The 18,791-nt window shown below is 43.2% G+C and overlaps 1 protein-coding gene across 7 annotated transcripts; it reads left to right on the forward strand.

The window, feature by feature from the left end:
* Positions 1–776: 776 nt before the first annotated feature.
* On the forward strand, positions 777–18,741 carry LOC110497420 (tropomodulin-1). 7 transcript variants are annotated; one of them, XM_021573518.3, is made up of 11 exons: positions 777–1,116; positions 3,081–3,293; positions 4,882–5,038; positions 7,175–7,291; positions 9,205–9,294; positions 11,705–11,835; positions 12,276–12,383; positions 13,379–13,522; positions 14,410–14,554; positions 15,862–15,987; positions 16,424–18,741. In XM_021573518.3, the coding sequence occupies exons 2-11, from the start codon at positions 3,168–3,170 to the stop codon at positions 16,480–16,482; spliced, it is 1,203 nt and encodes a 400-aa protein (XP_021429193.3). In that variant the 5' UTR covers positions 777–1,116; positions 3,081–3,167; the 3' UTR covers positions 16,483–18,741. The 7 variants fall into 7 exon arrangements, with proteins under 7 accessions (XP_021429193.3, XP_021429195.3, XP_090066736.1 ...); XM_090210606.1 differs by having other exon boundaries at positions 836–1,116; positions 4,882–5,105; XM_090210607.1 differs by having other exon boundaries at positions 847–1,116; positions 7,175–7,688.
* The last annotated feature ends 50 nt before the right edge of the window (positions 18,742–18,791 follow it).

Raw genomic sequence — 18,791 nt, forward strand, 5'->3', positions numbered from 1 at the left:
ATGGGGATGGGGGGGGGGGGGGGGGGGGTGAATCTATTTGCAGTTGTGCATATACAGAAAAAGGGATTAAACAGCAGTACCGACCCCATCGATCTCCTTAGTAGGTTATGTCGTTCATGTGTATATACAAAAAGTGTCCTTTATCGTTCAGTTTCAATCTTCAATCAAATACTTTGCATAGAAAGATATTTGCTGATTTAGTTATTATTCAGCACCAACTTGCATCTGTTTTAAGCCATTTCTCCTTCTAACTTGTGATTTTGTTTTTGTCTTTCACTTAAATACATTTGAACTTTGTAAATAATAACTTAAATCGACTGTACTTAATTCGTTTTTCAATACCTTGACTTTTTAAATGCTTGAAATTGATTTGACTGACACTTATTTTGCTTTTTGTGCGTGACATCTCACAGAACTAACTTACCTTTTGAAGGAAATGGATGAATGTAGATTTAGCTGAATAAATTCTTCATTCAAAAGCACCACTTTGTCATTAGTAATGAACGATCATACAATGTACAACTACTATGCTGTTTTATACCGTCAGTGGAATATGAAAGGAGAATTCTGTTTTGTGAATTTTGTTCAATTAAAACATTATACGAAATGGTATTCAATGACAAAGGTTTTTATTATTTACGATGAAAACGCGCTATTGTTTTTGCTGTTATTCTAATGTACCGGTAATGTCTACTCTAACGGTAATGTAAATGGCGAGTGTATCATTATAATGGCGCATGTAGCAGCTCACTTGCCTGAAGAACAAGTGTGACATCACTTGACTGGCAGCGCCGGGTGAGGAGGAGTAGGGGGTCGGTGAGTTTACTTTGCCTTCGTGGGAGTGTTGTACTACATTACGCAAACCACTGAAAGACGAGTCGAAAGCAAATTTCAGGATTTCAACTCGGCTGCAGTTGACAACATTCGAGGATATCCGTGCGGATTCCCAACTTTTTTTCCCACCCTTGGTTGCGGCGTACTTTGACTTTCCTTGTATGAAGCGACTCTTTAGTGTGACTCGACTGGCCAGAAAATAATCCATATCTGGTCAAAGTATTCAACTGTCACAAAGCGGGACCCGTTCGCTATAAATAGCCGGGATAAGCAGTGGAGGAGGTACGTGCATATGAAAACTAGCGGACTAGTCCTTAACAAATACAAAAACTCACGAATAATTAGCATATAAATAACTTGTGCCATATCCCATGATTTAACACAGACCCTAACTAAAGCTTCAAAGGAACCGGTGTTCCCTCGAAGTGTGGGGAAAAAACTGAAGCATTGTTACTTTGAATAAGCAATTTGTTCATTTTAGTATTTATAATGCAAAGTTGTGCATTCTTTCGAATCTGCCTATGAATGACAGACAGCTGTCCGCCTGCATAAATTCCCGACCTATATCTTGTTAACCTATGGCTTTTAAATCACAATTGAAGTGTATTTTCTTTTAAAAATAATACCAAAATATTGCAGGTCTACTACCCAATGACAAAAACAACCTTTTGCATTACTTTGCTGTCTGGCCTGCTTTGCATCAACTCCAGAAACTGATAGCGACAATTACAAGCGTTCTAAACATGAACTTATCTCCCAACTCCACTTCTTTCCTAATATAGTATAACATTGTTTGCAGTTAACATAAGACATTATATTGGAACAAATGGGCATTTTAAATAACATTGTGAAAAGATTGTCAATTCAGGCATTTTGACAGATTTAGTGTTAAGTTCTTGAATGTCACTTATATTATTAGCCTAATGTCTTACAATTTGTACTGTATGTGTAAGTAAGTACTAAGTAAGTAGTACTTATGGTATGTGGTTGTCTTACCTAGCTACCTTAAAAGATGAATGCACTAAGTTGCACTGGATAATGACCTTTGCTAAATGACTTAAATGTATAGGTAATGTAGTACGATAACCTTGAGCTAGGAAGCTACGAGACACCGTCATTATGTTCATAACCATGCATTGCTACACCAGACTCCAGGCCTCTGTAGATATGTTCCCTTTTCCAAGGTGACTGGGAGTGACAGGGGAGCTGTTTTTATCAGCTGTCCCCCATCAGGGTTTAAGAGGCAGGCCAGGCTTTCCGCTGCAGTTTGGCCCACAAACATTAAACTCCTCACTGACCAGCAGGAGGCTAGTTTAGTTGTCAAACCAAACAACAGACAGAGTACTGGGGTGTATTTATTACGCCGATTCTGTTGAAAAACTTTTTTTTTTTAATACTCCTAATGGAAAACGTTTTGCAACGTTTTGGACAAATTCAGGTAGGTCCTTCCCTGTTTTTTTCTGTTTGCTTCTTAAACGGTATACAGTTTCCGTTTCAAGAAAAGAAAAGTACTGCAGGCCTATCTCCTTAAAACAGTGGTTTCAAAATGTTTTTGGGTCGTGATCCCCCCCACCTAAAGTTAGTAGTCTACATGTAAAAAAATAGCTACTATCGGAAGTTAAGTACAATGGCAGTGGTTCACAAATGTTTTTTTTTGACCCACATGAAGATTGTAGTGTTTTTTTTTTACATGACCCTTCAAGCCAGTCCTAATTTGCTCCCTACCCCTAGGCCCTAACCCTCTGATGTTTGCAGATCTGAATTGTCTCAGTAGGTATTGGCCTAAGCAATGTAGTGGTGACGCTTCCACTATATTGATTAAATCTTACAGATCTGCAAACATTGAAGGGTAAGGGATGTTTCTAGCCATGCTCTGGGCTTGGGACACAACCCACTAGTAGGATCCAACCCCACCCAGCAAAAACTCTGCCTTAAGGTAGTGTTGTTGGACCTGGAAACAGCATTCTTAATGCATAAAAAAAAAAAAAATGTTAACGGCATCTCTGGACATTCCAGGCCTTTAATTAAGCAACACAAGTTAGTTTCTGTTAGTCAAGGGCCCACTTTTCAGTGTTTATCCAACACATCACGTTATTGGTGTTTACCAATAGTCTCATCTCAAATCTATTGGATAGATGCAGTGTTTGGATTTTGCTGGTAGGTCTGCCTTATGACTCAGCTAGTTGACCAATCAAACCATATTGACTAAACCTTGTCTCGTCTGTTTTTCATCCACCTTCTTGCAGACTTCCTTTTGAAAACGTCGCTGGGCACTTAGTTGCCTTTTTTTGGGGGGGAGGGGGAGGAAGTCATTGGGATTCTATCGCGCCGCCATGTCCACCTCCTATAAGAAGGAAGTAGTGAACTACAGGGACGTTGATGAGGATGAACTACTGAAGAAACTCTCAGAGGAAGAGCTACAGAGGCTGGAGGATGAGCTGGAAGAGTTAGATCCTGACGTGAGTCTAAAACTCTGATCTTCTTGGTGTGGTTATGTGTACATCTGGAGCTAGGAGTTCGATCCTGACGTAAGTCTAAAACATTTATCTTTGTACAAGCTCAACAGAGATGGGAGATGCTCGAGTAACAGGACAGTGTATTTAATCACGCTATCACGTTCAAAAGTCTACCACTATGAAAATATCCTTCAACCAAACATACCAAACAGACTATGAAGTAGACTGTGGTATAACACTCGGATATTAAGGTTTACAGGTGTACCAGAGCCTTGGTTAAGAGTAGCTCACTATATAGGCATTAGGGTGCCATTTGAGAAACACGGGGAGAATCTCAATTGCGTCCTCTCGCCTCCTCAAAACCCATTGGAGGAGATGGTCTGAGGGGTGGGACCTCTGGCTTTCTCGTCAATGGGTTTTAAGGAGGCGAGAAGCAAGGACTTGAGGAATTTGCAGGAACTTGAGATTCTCCCACAGACTAAGACTGACAAATGATACTCAAACCAATTTAGTCACGAGTACATCTTAGCTGGAAGCGTTGCTGGGTGATGATGTAGCCCAAGTCTGTCAGATTGATTTCAGATTTTATAACTTTAATTTTTCAATGCTTTTAATTCAAAAATAATAATAATTTGAAATTCTTATAGAGCATGAACATATTAACTTATCATATCACGTTCATATCATATATTAGCCTATATATATCGTATCACTGTATATTCAATTCTAATATGCAGTTGTAGGTCTAAACAATACAGTGATCCTCAAACCATCTTCCAAAACCAACTTCCCAGTGAAAGTCGAGAAAAACAGGGATTTCTCATGGTGTAGGCCTCACCTGTTATTTATAATATAATATATGTTAAGTTATAGGCCCATCGGATATGTATGATACTGTATAATGCGGCGGTGCTTGACTTCATCTTTATCCGTAAGTAGTTAATCTGTCGAGGTGTTGACACAAGCTGTAATAGGGTTATGATGAATGGTCGACGGCTCACATAAAGTCTGGACACCTACAATACCAGGAGTGCCAGCCCAGGCTTAGATGACTGGGGGAGTGGGTGTGTGTGTGCGTGCGCATCTAGTGGTGCTAGTCCGTCTTTCCCTGACTTTTGGCGATGTCGTCCAGATCTCCCAGAGAGCCATGTTAAAGAGTTAAACTGATATGTCAGGTATAAATACTGTGTCTTTAAGTGGCCAGTTCACTGTAGGTGCTGAAAGCTAAGATAAGATATTGGTCTATCGCTATAACATGGACCTGGTTTAGCCTTCTGCGGTCTAAGAATAGCTGTCTGGGAACTGCCTTTGTTATTTCTGTTAGTGTTATTTTAACACAGTTAGTGATTGTGGGTGTCCTTTCACTCTTACATTCGGGCTATACGTCACACTAGGAAGTGTGTTACTATCTCAATGTTTAATGTTTCGAGAGTGGGTGGAAATGCTGTATATAAACAAGTGCAATCCCACCCATTGCTATCATTATTGGCCAATGACAATCCTTCCTTGTGGTTAGAATACCCTTTTACCTAGAGTAAGTGCAACCAATTGTTAGCATTATCGGCCAATGATAAATCCTTCCTGTCTTTAGAATGCCCTGTTGCCGGCCGGGATGAGGCAGAAGGATCAGACCAAGAAGGCGCCGACCGGAACCTTTCAGAGAGAGAACCTGGTAGCCCACCTGGAGAAGCAAGCCAAGGAACACCCTGACAAGGAGGACCTGGTTCCGTTCACTGGAGAGAAGAGAGGTATGACCGCAGGCCCCGGCAGGATAGAATACCACTATAGGCCTGTGCTTCACTGGAGAGAAGAGAGGTAGGACCCTGTTAGATCTGATCTGAGCATCATCTCCACTTGTGGTGGTGGAGCCATCCTCCTATTGTTTACATGTAATCCTGTCAGATCTATGAACACAGAAGGGATACGGGCTAGCTTGGCTAGGGGATGTGGCTGAAGGCCAACGTGGATCATGGCCAGGGAAATATAAGCAGTGATAATAACCTTTTGAGGTGAACCCTACTGCCCAGCGGGCCGAAATCCAAATATTTTCAGAACATTACAGCCATTTAAATAAAGGCCTAAAGTCCTACATCCATCAGGACCAATCAGTGGTCTCAGACAATTTCTAGTTCCAGGAAACTGGACCCAGTCACAACCCAGTTTGTATGCTGGTTCATCTGTTATTGCCTATATCTGGACATATCCAGCTACGAAACTGCCTGAGTTGTGTCTGCCTACCTATCAGACCAATTATGATCTCAGACAGTCTGGTTTTGGGAAACTGGGCCTGCCGCAATTGAGTCCTCTAGTTCGTCCTTCTTTATATCTGGACATATCCAGGTAGAAATCAGGGCCTGGTGCCAGCTGACTCATCCCATATCCACTCAGGTGTAGATGTAGCCTGCTGGGTATCAGCCTGCCTCTCTGTGTGTCCGCCAGACAGCGTACAGTCTGGGGGGATCAGTTTCAGCGAGGTGAGGCCCGGAATCTCCAATCTTGATCACATAAGGAGTATTATTTGGGATGTGAGGTGATTTGTAGATCACTGATTCTGTGCAGTCCGGCTGCAATGTAGCCAATCTCCAACACTCAAGCAAGCACTGTGTCTCAGCCAAGCCTGATAGATGACAGGTACCGACCAACCACAGAGACGAACATCCTGCTACATCCTGGCACCCAGCAGCTAGCCTGAAGGTGAGGTGACTTTCCAGTTGGAACATCTCCACTGGTTCCACAGACCCCAGAACAGATAATCCAGGCGACAGTCAAAGCCAGCAGGACAGACGGCGCTGTAGCTGATCCTGGACCTGGAACTGATATGAGTAAGACCTCAGACCTCTGGGCATGTATTCATAAAGAGTCTCAGAGTAGGAGTGCTGAACTAGCATCAGTTTAGCCTTTTAGAGCCAAATGAATATGATTACATAGACAGGGAGGAACCTGATCCTAGATCAGATACGGTAGACTGTGGCTACGTCCCAATAATTTTTTTCCCCCCAAAGTCTGCACTTGCACACTTCCCGTTTATGGATTTATTCCCTCCAGCCAAATATTCGTTTTAGATCCATGACAGGGAGTGTTCAAGACAAGTGCACAGTCTGCAAACTTTGGGAGAACGGCCGATATTTGGACCACACACACAGCCTGTCACTGCAGCCTTCCTCCCCCCCAGTGTTCGTTCACATAATCCTGTTCCGGTGTTCTGAGGCTTGGCCGGGGCGGCGTGACGTGGGGCGCTACATGTCAGACATGGCTGGGTATAACACGACAAGGTCTTCGCCCCCCATCTGTCCCAACAGGCTGCCTGGCTTTTTACAGCTCACTCTTGAGTGACGATATGAGAAGCGCCCCATGATGTGAGATGATATTGCATATCAGCCTTGTATTTTCCATTATCAGTCGGTGTAACCTAGATGGAATTAAAATGGAAGTTTTCCTCACAGAATGTATGGTCATGTTCACTATGTAATGGTAGTTGGCTACTGGTGATTGGGTAATGATCGGTCTATTTTAGTATCGAGGCATTGATTTTTCTGCTGTCCTGCAGTCAAAATGACCAATTAAAGCATTTCATTAGGAACGAACTAGTTCTAGTTCCAACGAGCTAGTTCAAATTCAATCAATCAAATGTATTTTATAAAGCCCTTTTTACATCAACAGTTGTCACAAAGTGCTTTACAGATAACCCAGCCTAAAACCACAAAGAGCAAACAATGCAGATTCCGAAGCATGGTGACTAGGGAAAAAGTCCCTAGAAAGGCCGGAACTAGGAAGACACCTAGAGAGGAACCAGGCTCCTAGATGTGTCCAGTCCTCTTCTGGCTGTGCCGGGTGGAGATGAATAGTGGCATGTGTTGTATTAATGATTGTCCCCTATCTTCCAGGTAAAGTCTTTATACCTAAGGATATGGTGGACCCCATCATGGAGAATGTATCTCTGGAGCCAGAGCTGGAGGAGGCACTGGCCAACGCCAGCGACGCTGAGATCTGCGACATTGCCGGTAGAAAAACCATGCACCTTCACGTGCACACTCCCCTTTACAGACAGACGGATGTAAACAGATCCCTTTTTGCCATCTTTCCCCGCTATCACCGTTCCTCTTTTATTTTCAGTCTATTCACCAACTTCAGCTAATATAGTCGAAATCCACGCTAACTAAACAGTCACTTTAGAACGGTCACTGACACTCAATCAACTTCACTGTTCACTCCTCCAGTCAGTAACTTCCTCCTTTTCTCTCTAACTCTCCTCTATCTCTTCTAGTGATCCCACCCTTCTCCTCCTCCTCCTCCCTGTCTCCCACCCCTCCCATACGCTGCCATCGTCATCACCCCTTCCATGACTGCTGTTGGACACCATGGTTGCCCTCTCTCTGGGCCTTATGACAAGCAGCCGCGGTATTTGCCAGCCCACACACTAGCTAGGGCCGCGACGATACCAGTGCCCGTTAGTATCGTGGCAAGGAAGTAAAACACAAAGCGAATTTAGCTTCTTCAGGAAAACTGCTCTAATGCGGGAAACAAACATCATTATGTTGTCATCCAGAGTCACATTCATTTAATTTCCAAACTGAAGCACACAATATTTGACATACAGCAGGTTTTTATTAAAAGACCAAAGAGTTTGGTCTGCTTTGTGTTTTCATTTTTGCCTCGGGTACTGCTGGTTCATATACTGCTATCGTCCCGGCCCTAACACTAGCTGCACATTTATCTTGGCTGCATTTCTCTCCGCTTCCCTAAGTGTTAGTGTTAATCGGTGACTAGTGGTTTGTTTGCCAGCGTTTTGTTTTGGTCCTCCCAGACATTTCCAATGGTTTGTAATTAATCCACAGCCTCCTCATGGTGAGTTTCCAACTAACTCTTCACGGCTGCTTAAAATGGACGGCTCGTTCTCCGTTGTTTATCTCAAAGAAAACGAACTGTTCTCACACTCTATCATTCTGACAGATGAAAATAATACACTGGCTCTTTTTTTTTTGTTGCCTCTCTGCCGAACTGCCCTCTTTTCACTCCCTTTTGTTAATTTGTGCTCCAAGTCATCTACGGTGGTCCAGAAAGCACATTTTATTTGAGTTTTCCCATCAAACTGGACACAAGATAAAACTACTACTACTAATAATAATACATTTGATTTAAAGCGTTTTTCAAAAACCTAAGGACCCTGAAAAGTAAAATAGAGAAGGGGGGGGGGGGGGGGGGGGGGGGGGGGAGCAAAGCTAAAACTAAGGTTCAAATTAAAGCTAAAACCGTGATCTTTGCGATAATCAAAAACTGCAAGTTCCTGCAGTTCATAGGGACCGTTCTAACTGTGGCAGCAGAGGTCACCCAAGCCAGGGAGAATGTCTGCATTGTGTGACGTCTGCAACAGTGACAGGTGCTATTTAAACAATGTGTTTAATAATGACTTGCAGACGCTGGCATCGACGCACGTGTTGTTCTTTCGTATGTCTGGCTATGACAGGGACGACTATCTACTGCTGTGTGTGAAATGTTTTGCAGGGCCGATAGTTTGGCTTGGATGTTTGCGAGTTATGAACGAGGCAGCTCTCAAGGCCCACTTGTGGGTGTCCTGTCTGCTGTCTTAGTTCAGCATATGATGTTTACTTGGCTGAGGAGAGCGTTGGCACACACACCCACGTCAATTCTTCTGTGTTTATCCCTCAGTGTTCACGTCATTTGACACAATGTACTCTCTCTCCCATCTCCCCCCTCTCTCTCTCTCTCTCCCATCTCCTCTCTCTCTCTCTCTGTTTCCACTCTATTTCTCTCTCTCCTTTTGTTTCTAACTACTTAAAAAAAAAACAATTGTCTCCCTCCTTCTCTCTCCACATCTCTCACTTAATGTTTCTTTCCCGTTCTCTCTCTCTCTCTCTCCCTCCTTTTGTCCATCTCTCCTCTTCCCTCCCTCCAGCCATTCTGGGAATGCACACTCTGATGAGTAACCAGCAGTACTACGAGGCTTTGGCCAGCAGCAATATAGTCAACAAACAAGGCCTTAACAGTAAGTGTACCGTGTGTGTGTGTCTGTATCCCTCCTGTCTATGCCGGTAAGTGCACCGTGTGTGTGTGTGTGTGTGTGTGTGTGTCTGTATCCCTCCTGTCTGTGCCAAAGCTCTCGGGCATCGTTTTTAACAATGATTCCTCTGTTTATCATTTCATGTATTGTACTTATTCGGGTTTTGCTTTTCAAGTGGGTTTGAGAAAGAGTGGCACCAACGCGTACGTGTTTCAGACAGTTCAGGGAAGTTAAAAATAAAACATGAATTGGAACCAACGTCAAAGGTCTAAAGAGAACTGGACAAAATGTTCCTGTTTACAACTGAAGACTTTTTACAATCCTCCGTTGCACCATTTCTGACGTTAAATAATATAATTGAAAAACGTGTTGATTTAGCCAAACAAACTAAGTGCAGCAAATATTTATTAACTTTCGACATTGAACATCAAGAGTGCATTTGATATTACTGATTTACATTATATGCTGTGCATTTGGAAAGTATTCAGACCATTTGACTTTTTCCACCTTTTGCTACTTTACAGCCTTATTCTAAAATGGATTAAATAGTTTTCCCCCCTCATCAATCTATACACAATACCCCATAATGACAAAGCAAAAACAGTTTTTTTCGAAAGTTTTGCAAATGTTTGTTTTTTTTTTTAATCGGAAATATCACATTTACATAATTATTCAGACCCTTTGCTCAGTACTTTGTTGAAGCACCTTTGGCAGTGATTACAGCCTCAAGTCTTCTTGGGTATGACACAACAAGCTTGGCACACCTGTATTTGGGGAGTTTCTTCCATTCTTCTCTGCAGATCCTCTCCAGCTCTGTCAGGTTGGATGGGGAGCGTCGCTGCACAGCTAGTTTCAGGTCTCTCCAGAGATGTTAGATCGGATTTAAGTCTGGGTTCTGGCTGGGCCACTCAAGGACATTCAGAGACTTGTCCCGAAGTCACTCCTGCGTTGTCTTGGCTGTGTGCTTAGGTTCGTTGTCCAGTTGGAAGGTGACCCTTGGCCCCAGTCGGCGCTCTGGAGTTGGTTTTCATCAAGGATCTCTCTGTACCTTGCTCCGTTCATCTTTCCCTTGATCCTCAATAGTCCCCTAGTCCCTGCTACTGAAAAACATCACCACAGCATGATGCTGCCACCACCATGCTTCACCGTAGGGATTGTGCCAGGTTTCCTCCAGACGTGATGCTTAGCATTCAGGCCAAAGACCAGATCATTTTGTTTCTCATGGTCTGAGAGTCCTTTAGGTGGATTTTGGCAAACTCCAAACGGGCTTTCATGTTCCTGTTACTGAGGAATAGCTTCTGTCTGGCCTCTCTACCATAAAGGCATGATTGGTGGAGTGCTGCAGAGATGGTTGTCCTTCTGGAAGATTCTCCCATCTCTTCAGAGGAGCTCTGACGGAGTGACCATCGGGTTCTTGACCACCTCCGTTTGTCCGGGCTGACAGATCTATGAAGAGTCTTGGTGGTTCCAAACTGTGTTCTTGGGGACATTCAATGCTGCAGATTTTTTTCGGTACCCTTCCCCAGATCTGTGCCTTGACACAATCCTATCTCGGAGCTCTACGGATAATTCCTTTGACCTCATGACTTGGTTTTTGCTCTGACATGCACTGTCAACTGTGGGACCACATATAGACAGGTGTGTGCCTTTCCAAATCATGTCCAATCAATTGCATTTACCACAGGTGGACGCCAATCAAGTTGTAGAAACATCTGAAGGAGGATCAATGGAAACACGATGCACCTGAGCTCAGTTTTGAGTCTCATAGCAAAGGGTCTGAATACTTACGTAAATAAGTTATTTCTGTTTTTTATTTGTAATACATTGGGAAAAAAATTCAAAAAACCTGTTTTCACTTTGTCATTATGGAGTATTGTGTGTAGATTGATGAGGATTTTTTAAAAAATGTATCCATTTTAGAATAAGGCTGTAATGTAACTAAATGTGGAAGATGTCAAGGGATCTGAATACTTTCCGAATGCGCTTTACGTATTGATAACATATTTCTGTGTTATCCAGTGTACTCAGTATAAGCCTGTGTTTTCCTATAGGTGTTATCCAGTGTACTCAGTATAAGCCTGTGTTTTCCTATAGGTGTTATCCAGTGTACTCGGTATAAGCCTGTGTTTTCCTATAGGTGTTATCCAGTGTACTCAGTATAAGCCTGTGTTTTCCTATAGGTGTTATCCAGTGTACTCAGTATAAGCCTGTGTTTTCCTATAGGTGTTATCCAGTGTACTCAGTATAAGCCTGTGTTTTCCTATAGGTGTTATCCAGTGTACTCAGTATAAGCCTGTGTTTTCCTATAGGTGTTATCCAGTGTACTCAGTATAAGCCTGTGTTTTCCTATAGGTGTTATCCAGTGTACTCAGTATAAGCCTGTGTTTTCCTATAGGTGTTATCCAGTGTACTCAGTATAAGCCTGTGCCTGATGAGCAGCCCAACTCTACTGACGTGGAGGAGACGCTGTTGAGGATGCAGAGGAACGACCCTGACCTGCTGGAGGTCAACCTCAACAACATCAAGGTGCTACATTACGTTGATTCACATGCACACGGTCAGTTAAAAAGATGTATACGCTGTCATTATGTCCTCCTCCTATACCTTTTTTATTTCCTTTTTTTCCCCTTTAGTCATTTAGCAGACGCTCTTATCCAGAGCGATTTACAGTAGTTAGTGCATACATTTTCATATTTTTTTAATTTTAATACTGGTTCCCCGTGTGAATCGAACCCACAACCCTGGCATTGCAAGTGCCGTGCTCTACCAACCCGACCCACAAAGGAGAGACACGTATTCTCATAGTACCACACTATTCTCAGTCTGACTTCAAGAGGTCAGGGCAAACCTCTACTCTGGAGTCAGCGTTTATATTTAGGTTATTCTCCAGTCTTTTTCAAATGCATTAGTCGTCCGTCCGATTTTCAAACAGTCGTGTGTGTGTGGCTTTATTGATTGTGTTCCAGAACATTCCAGTGAAGACACTGAAGGCTTTTGCAGAATCGCTGATCGAGAACACTGTAGTGGAACGCTTCAGCATGGTGGGAACCAGGAGTAATAATCCCGTAGCCTTTGTGAGTATTGCTGTTTTACCAAATCACCTGCACAAATGATTGTAGCAGTTACATCAGACAATGTGAATGTACACATCTCCAAGTCTTAATTAAAAAGTCGTCTCCATCTGGAAATTCAATTTTTAAAAACGACCTCCCTTTGGCATTGATACCTGGGCCTGTGGCCTGGTCAAAAATTCAGTACCAGTCAAAAGTTTGGACACACCTACTCATTCAAGGGTTTTTCTTTATTTTTGCTGTTTTCTACATTGTAGAGTAATATTGAAGACATCAAAACTATGAAATAACACAAATGGAATCATGTAGTAACCAAACAAGTGTAACACAAATCCAAATACATTTTATATTCTTCAAAGTAGACACCTTTTTGCCTTGATGACAGCTTTGCACACTGGCTGCTCTTCCTTCACTCTGCGGTCCAACTCATCCCCAAACCATCTCAATTGGGTTGAATCAGGTGATTGTGGAGACCAGGTCATCTGATGCAGCACTCCATCACTCTCCTTCTTGGTCAAATAGCCCTTACACAGCCTGGAGAGGTGTTGGGTCATTGTGCTGTTGAAAAACATAATAGTCCCACCAAGCGCAAACCAGATGGGACGGCGTATCGCCGCAGAATGCTGTGGTAGCCAGGCTGGTTAGGTGTGCCTTGAATTCTAAATAAATCACTGACAGTGTCACCAGCAAAGCACCATCACACCACCTCCTCCATTCTTCATGGTGGGAACCATCATCCGTTCATCTACTCTGCGTCTCACAAAGACACAGCGGTTGGAACCAAAAATGGTGGTGATGGGTAACGATGCTTCGTGGGAGGCTGTTGTTGATGTGTGCAGAGTGTCTCTGGTTCGAGCCCAGGTAGGGGCGAGGAGAGGGAAGGAAGGAACACTGTTACATGTATATAGGGGAAATGGTGCAATTTCAGACACAGACATGCCTGTAATTATAGCCCGTATAAATATACTGTCCCCGTTTGTTGTGTCTCTGTGCCTCAGGCCCTGGCAGAGATGCTGAAGGTGAACACCACGCTGAAGAGTCTAAACATAGAATCCAACTTCATCACAGGGACGGGTATCCTGGCTCTCATTGCCTCACTGCAGTCCAACACAACCCTGCAGGAACTCAAGATCGACAACCAGGTACAATGAAATACAACACAATCGTCATTGGAGGCCTGGGTAATGCCAAAAGGTCCCATATTTTTCTCAATTATGCTTTACGATGCCAAATGTCAAATACATGTCGACAATCCTTCCTCCTAAAAGGGCCGTTCTCTGGAACACATTTTGTGAAAATCCCAAAGAAATCGTGGTCTTTTTTTGTCACGAGGACCACTTCTACTGTTTCAACAGGGTCAGATTGTAAAAAGCCAGTCATTAAATTCATTCACTGTGGTGTGATATTTCTGCCAGTGCGAACACTTAGTAGTCGTTATTCCTTCCCAGTGGGGGAAAACTGGCTGAAAAGGACATCACTGCAACCTGCTTAATCAGATTGCAGCCAAAACTGGTCGAAATCTGGTTGTTGCAAACGACCTAATTTCAACCAGTTTTGCCCACGCCGGGCTACTTCTTGCCAGTGAATAATTTTTTCCTAACATAAACTATGTTGAATCTCTTTGATTCCGGAATGTTTCATATTTATACACTTTACTAACAACGTCACCTTTCATTTGAGTAATTGTGCTGAGTCATGGATGAACAATACCCAGCGGACAAACTGGTTGAAATGACAACCAGAAATGGCATCATTGTAACCGGTTATTTCAAACAGGACGTTGGGGAAATCATCTAGTTTCACTGGTTTACACGACGTAATGTCTGGTTTTAAATTGGTTTGTAATGCCGTTATTTCAACCAGTTTTACCCGCTGGGTGATTCCTTGTATGTCCATTTCCCCTCCCCCCCCACCAATTATTTAAGCTGCCCATCTGACAGTGCAGACAGGCTCAATCAAACGCTCAATTTGGAAAGGAAACGAATACTATTTGAACCCAGGTCGGATTCCCCCTCTCCCCTTCCTCCAGAGCCAGCCGCTAGGTAACAAGGTGGAGATGGAGATAGCCAGCATGCTGGAGAAGAACACCACGTTGTTGAAGTTTGGCTACCACTTTACCCTGCAGGGCCCCAGGCTGAGGGGCTCCAACGCCATGATGAACAACAACGACCTGGGTGAGATGACGGTTCTGCTAATGCTAACAACCTGGCTGAGATTGAGGTTCAAAGACTCACTCACAAACAATGGATTAAAATATCTCTTTTATACTCACTGTTTCTCTCCCATCGTTACTCACAATCTTAGAGATGTTCAGACACCCACCCACCTCTCACTCCATTTTCCAAAACAACGTTGAACTAATGCAACCTGCTAGAGAAGGTGCAGAGCATGCGTCGGCTGTAACTAGACCTCGTAGTAGCCCATTGTAATCCATCTTAATTCACCATCACTGTTTTATGTAACTAAATAATGGGAGGAGCCAAGCCAATCACAACACTCGGCTGTTTGGATCCCTTCCTGGATGATGACCTCACTAGAACTAAAGTGGTGTTCCAGTGAAACACTCCCAGACTGCCCAGTGTGATCCCTCACAACAGCTGAGACACCACTAGAGACATGGGGCTGCATCCCAAATGGCACCCTATTTCCTTTATAGTTCACTAACCCGTACAATAGGGCTCTGGTCAAAAGTAGTGCACTACATGGGGAATAGGATGCCATTTTGGATGTGCCCTCAAATTGGTCTATTCGGGGACTTGGGTTGTTGCCGAACACATTCGGGGCCGTCTGATTGGTCCAGAAACTCATGGGTTGGGCCAGAGCCAGAACGCACGTGGCTAAAGCGGCGGTTTGAAAATTCACCATTGGCTTTGATAATCTGATTGGTTAGAGATGATCCAATTGATGATGCCTTTGTTTAGTACATCATCCCTCGTGCCCCTCGACACCACAAAAACAACTTCGGTGACGGCAGTCTCAGAATAAAGTCTGCAGCGAACGACAGAGCAGCGGGAGATCTTAGTGTGAGTCATCGGGCTAAATGTTTTGGGTCCAAAACACATGATCAAAGACACGTCAGGTCTTGTACAAAGACTGTAAGAAAAAAAAAAATTTAAGAGATGGTCTTGTACTAATCTCTTGGAACTAAATGATTGACCTAGTTTGCACACAAACATCAATGTGTCATCGTGGTTGTTTTACATAACGATGACATTTTCTCCTGAACACGGCATGGTACCAGTTCTATCTACTTCCAAAGATGTGCATGAGGCGCTCTCGTCTTGGTTGACGTCTATTTGATCATAGCACTTTTTCTCGTCAAGAGTGAGTGAAAGAGAATGCATGTCAGATCTGACAACTGTCACTCACTGTTTGTGTGTAAGTGTGTGCGTGTGCTTCACTCATATTGCTTGTGTGTGTGTGTGTGTGTCTATGTTTGTTTGTTTGTTTGTTTTATGTGTTTACCACTGTTGTGTTGCAGCTCGGGTAATCCGATCTGATCATCACTCGGACAATTCCTTCACCCTCACTCTGTCCGTGCCGGAACTGGAGAGGGCATTTGGTAAAAAAGTTCAAGCCGAAACTCACCAAACTCAAGACCAAGAAAGTAAAGACAGCAGTTGTATCGTCCTACCTCTTCAACCTGACGCTTCTTTTCCTTGAGTTCTACCCACGACTCCCTGCGTGGTGCCTTCCATTCCGCCTCGTCATCTCTTCTCTTCCCGACAGTGGCAGATCTTTCTTCAGTAGTTCTTAAGTGGGTCTTTTACAGAAGGGGACTGCTTGCTTAAGGGCTCTTTACAGTTCATGCTTCTATTTTCTTCTTAACCGTCTCTTTCAAATGTTTGGAACAGGTTTTTTTTCCTGCTTTCTTTACCTGTTCCCAAATCTTTCAAACTGTTTTTCTAAACTTCAAACTCTTCCTTCATTGCCTTTCCTTTGAGTCAAGTATGTGTTGTGTTTGAATAAAACCTGATTTGACCAAAGCTGCCGATGTGTTTTAATAGTTTAACTAATTTCAATTTCTTCTTCTCTGACCACAGTAAGAAAGAGAAGGCTTGAAGGAGGTCCCATCTTCCCCAAGTGTCGGACAAGCGTGTAGCGCCGTGCCAGGCGGCAGCACTGCCCGGGCCCGCTCAGCCCCGGATTCAGCCAGACTCACTCCAACAGATATCCCATCAACCCCTGCTTCCGAAACCCTAACCTCGACCCCTTTGAGATGACAGAAATCTTTCCAATTCGAATGTCAGGGGCTTTGGCAAATCTTGTTCCTACTGTGGAATGGAGTTGATCTACTATTGTAAAAAAAATATGTTTTTCCCTTCACAGTTTTCTACTGATATCGGTTTAGATATCTTCAGTAATAATAATAATATCTGGTAATTGTGACATAGAGAAGCAGCCCACATATACAGAAAATATTTATTTTGTTGTCAGTTTGTTTACTGGAGATGAACTTGTTGTGGTTGAAGATGAAATGGTGTTACACCCATAATGTATATTGTACCACATGCCAAGGGCAGCAGATAGCCTGTCGGTTAAGAGTGAAAGGTCGCCGGTTCAAATCCCCGAGCCGACTAGGTGGAAAAAAATCTGACGGATGTGCCCTTGAGCAAGGCACTTAACCCTAATTGCTCCTGTAAGTCGCTCTGGATAAGAGCGTCTGCTAAATGACTCAAATGTCAATGACTTAACTTGGTTATGATGTTAATACCACATTACGGATTTCAGCATTTTGCAACCACGTAACTTAATGTTTTTCAGTGTGAGGTTCATATAAGACAAGTTGTTAGTCTGCACTTTGTGCTGTCTGTAAGCAAAGGCACATAACGGTACATGGAAGCTATGTTCAGAGGAATTGTTGCAGATTAAAAACATTTGGGGTGTAAGTTGTTTGTTTGTCAAAGTTGACCCCATAGAGACAACCACTAAAAGCTGGTCCTAGATCAGTTTGTCCGCTATGGTGTAAATTCTGTAGTATTACTGATCTCTAGTCAGTTTAAGTCTTCTCGGTCAAACCTTACACAGAGAGAGGTTGCTACTAGGTGTTGGTTCTAGATCAGTTTCGTGACGAAGTCGATATCTACTTAAGACTGACCAGGTGAAAGCTATGATCCTTTGTTGATGTCACTTGTTAAATCCACTTCAAATCAGTGTAGATGAAGGGGAGGAGACATGTTAAAGAAGGATTTTGAAGTCTTGAGACATGGATTGTGTATGTGTCATTCAGAGGGTGAATGGGCAAGACAACAGATTTAAGTGCCTTTGAACTGGGTATGGTAGTAGGTGCCAGGTGCACCGGGTTGAGTGTGTCAAGAACTGCAACGCTGGTGTTATTTTCACGCTCAACAGTCCCTTGTGTATCAGGAATGGTCCACCACCCAAAGGACATCAAACCAACTTGACACAACTGTGGGAAGCATTGGAGTCAACATAGGCCAGCGTCCCTGTGGAACGCTTTCGACACCTTGTAGAGTCCGTGCCCCGACGAATTGAGACTGTTCTGAGGGCGAAAGGAGGGGTCAAACTCATAAGGTGTTCCTAATGTTTTGTACACTCAGTGCATACTTGTTTTGTTCACCTGTGTGTTGGTCACTGACGGACAAACTGATATAGGACCAGCTCTTAGTGGCCGTCTCTGAAGCTGATTTGGAATCCGTACTTAAACCCGGCAGATGTGATGACATGTCATCATGGCAAGTTATGATTGATTATGTTAAATGATTACTTTAGTTACACAGTAAAGGGAGTTGCAGCATTTCCCCCCTCCCCTTTTTTCAGTTACGCTGGTCGAAATGCTGTCAGTTGAATGTGTCTGCAACCCAAAAGTGTGCAAACTATGAATTCATTGTAATCACTCTGTAGCCTATCAAAGCCCAAGAAAAAGCATAAAGACAAACGACTTGTCCTGCCTGTTGTAAGATCCTATGAGATTTTTCCTTTAATGAACACCCCTTCAGGTTTTGTTGCTATGTGGCCAGGTATCAGAGTTGTCATGCACCATTTGTTTTTGAGGGGAGCACTGATGACTAAATTCAATATCCTATCATTAAATCCGTGTTAAAATAAACAATATATATTGGATGAAGGATGGATGAGGGGGATACGTGCCCCCTCAGATTCAAAGGGCATAATGCTACTGATGAGGTATATTACTGTATGGTCAAAAGGGACAACTATAGTGTGTACAACAACCCATCCCCGTATGAACTACTGCTGAATATGACTGTGTTTTCCTTGCCCTAGCCTGGCTGTTGTTCTTTCTCGACAGCATTTGCTTGAGTATTAAGTATGTTTTTGTTAAGATAGTTCACACGATTGTGTTTTGTTGTTGTTCATGGATAAATCAGGTTTGAAAGTATTGTGCACTGTGTTTATTTGTACCGTTTTTACGCTTCTAGGCCGATGCAC

The sequence above is a fragment of the Oncorhynchus mykiss genome, chromosome 19 (genome assembly GCF_057628025.1).
Source record: "Oncorhynchus mykiss isolate SJ-2025 chromosome 19, ASM5762802v1, whole genome shotgun sequence".
In the NCBI taxonomy this organism is placed as follows: Eukaryota; Metazoa; Chordata; class Actinopteri; order Salmoniformes; family Salmonidae; genus Oncorhynchus; species Oncorhynchus mykiss.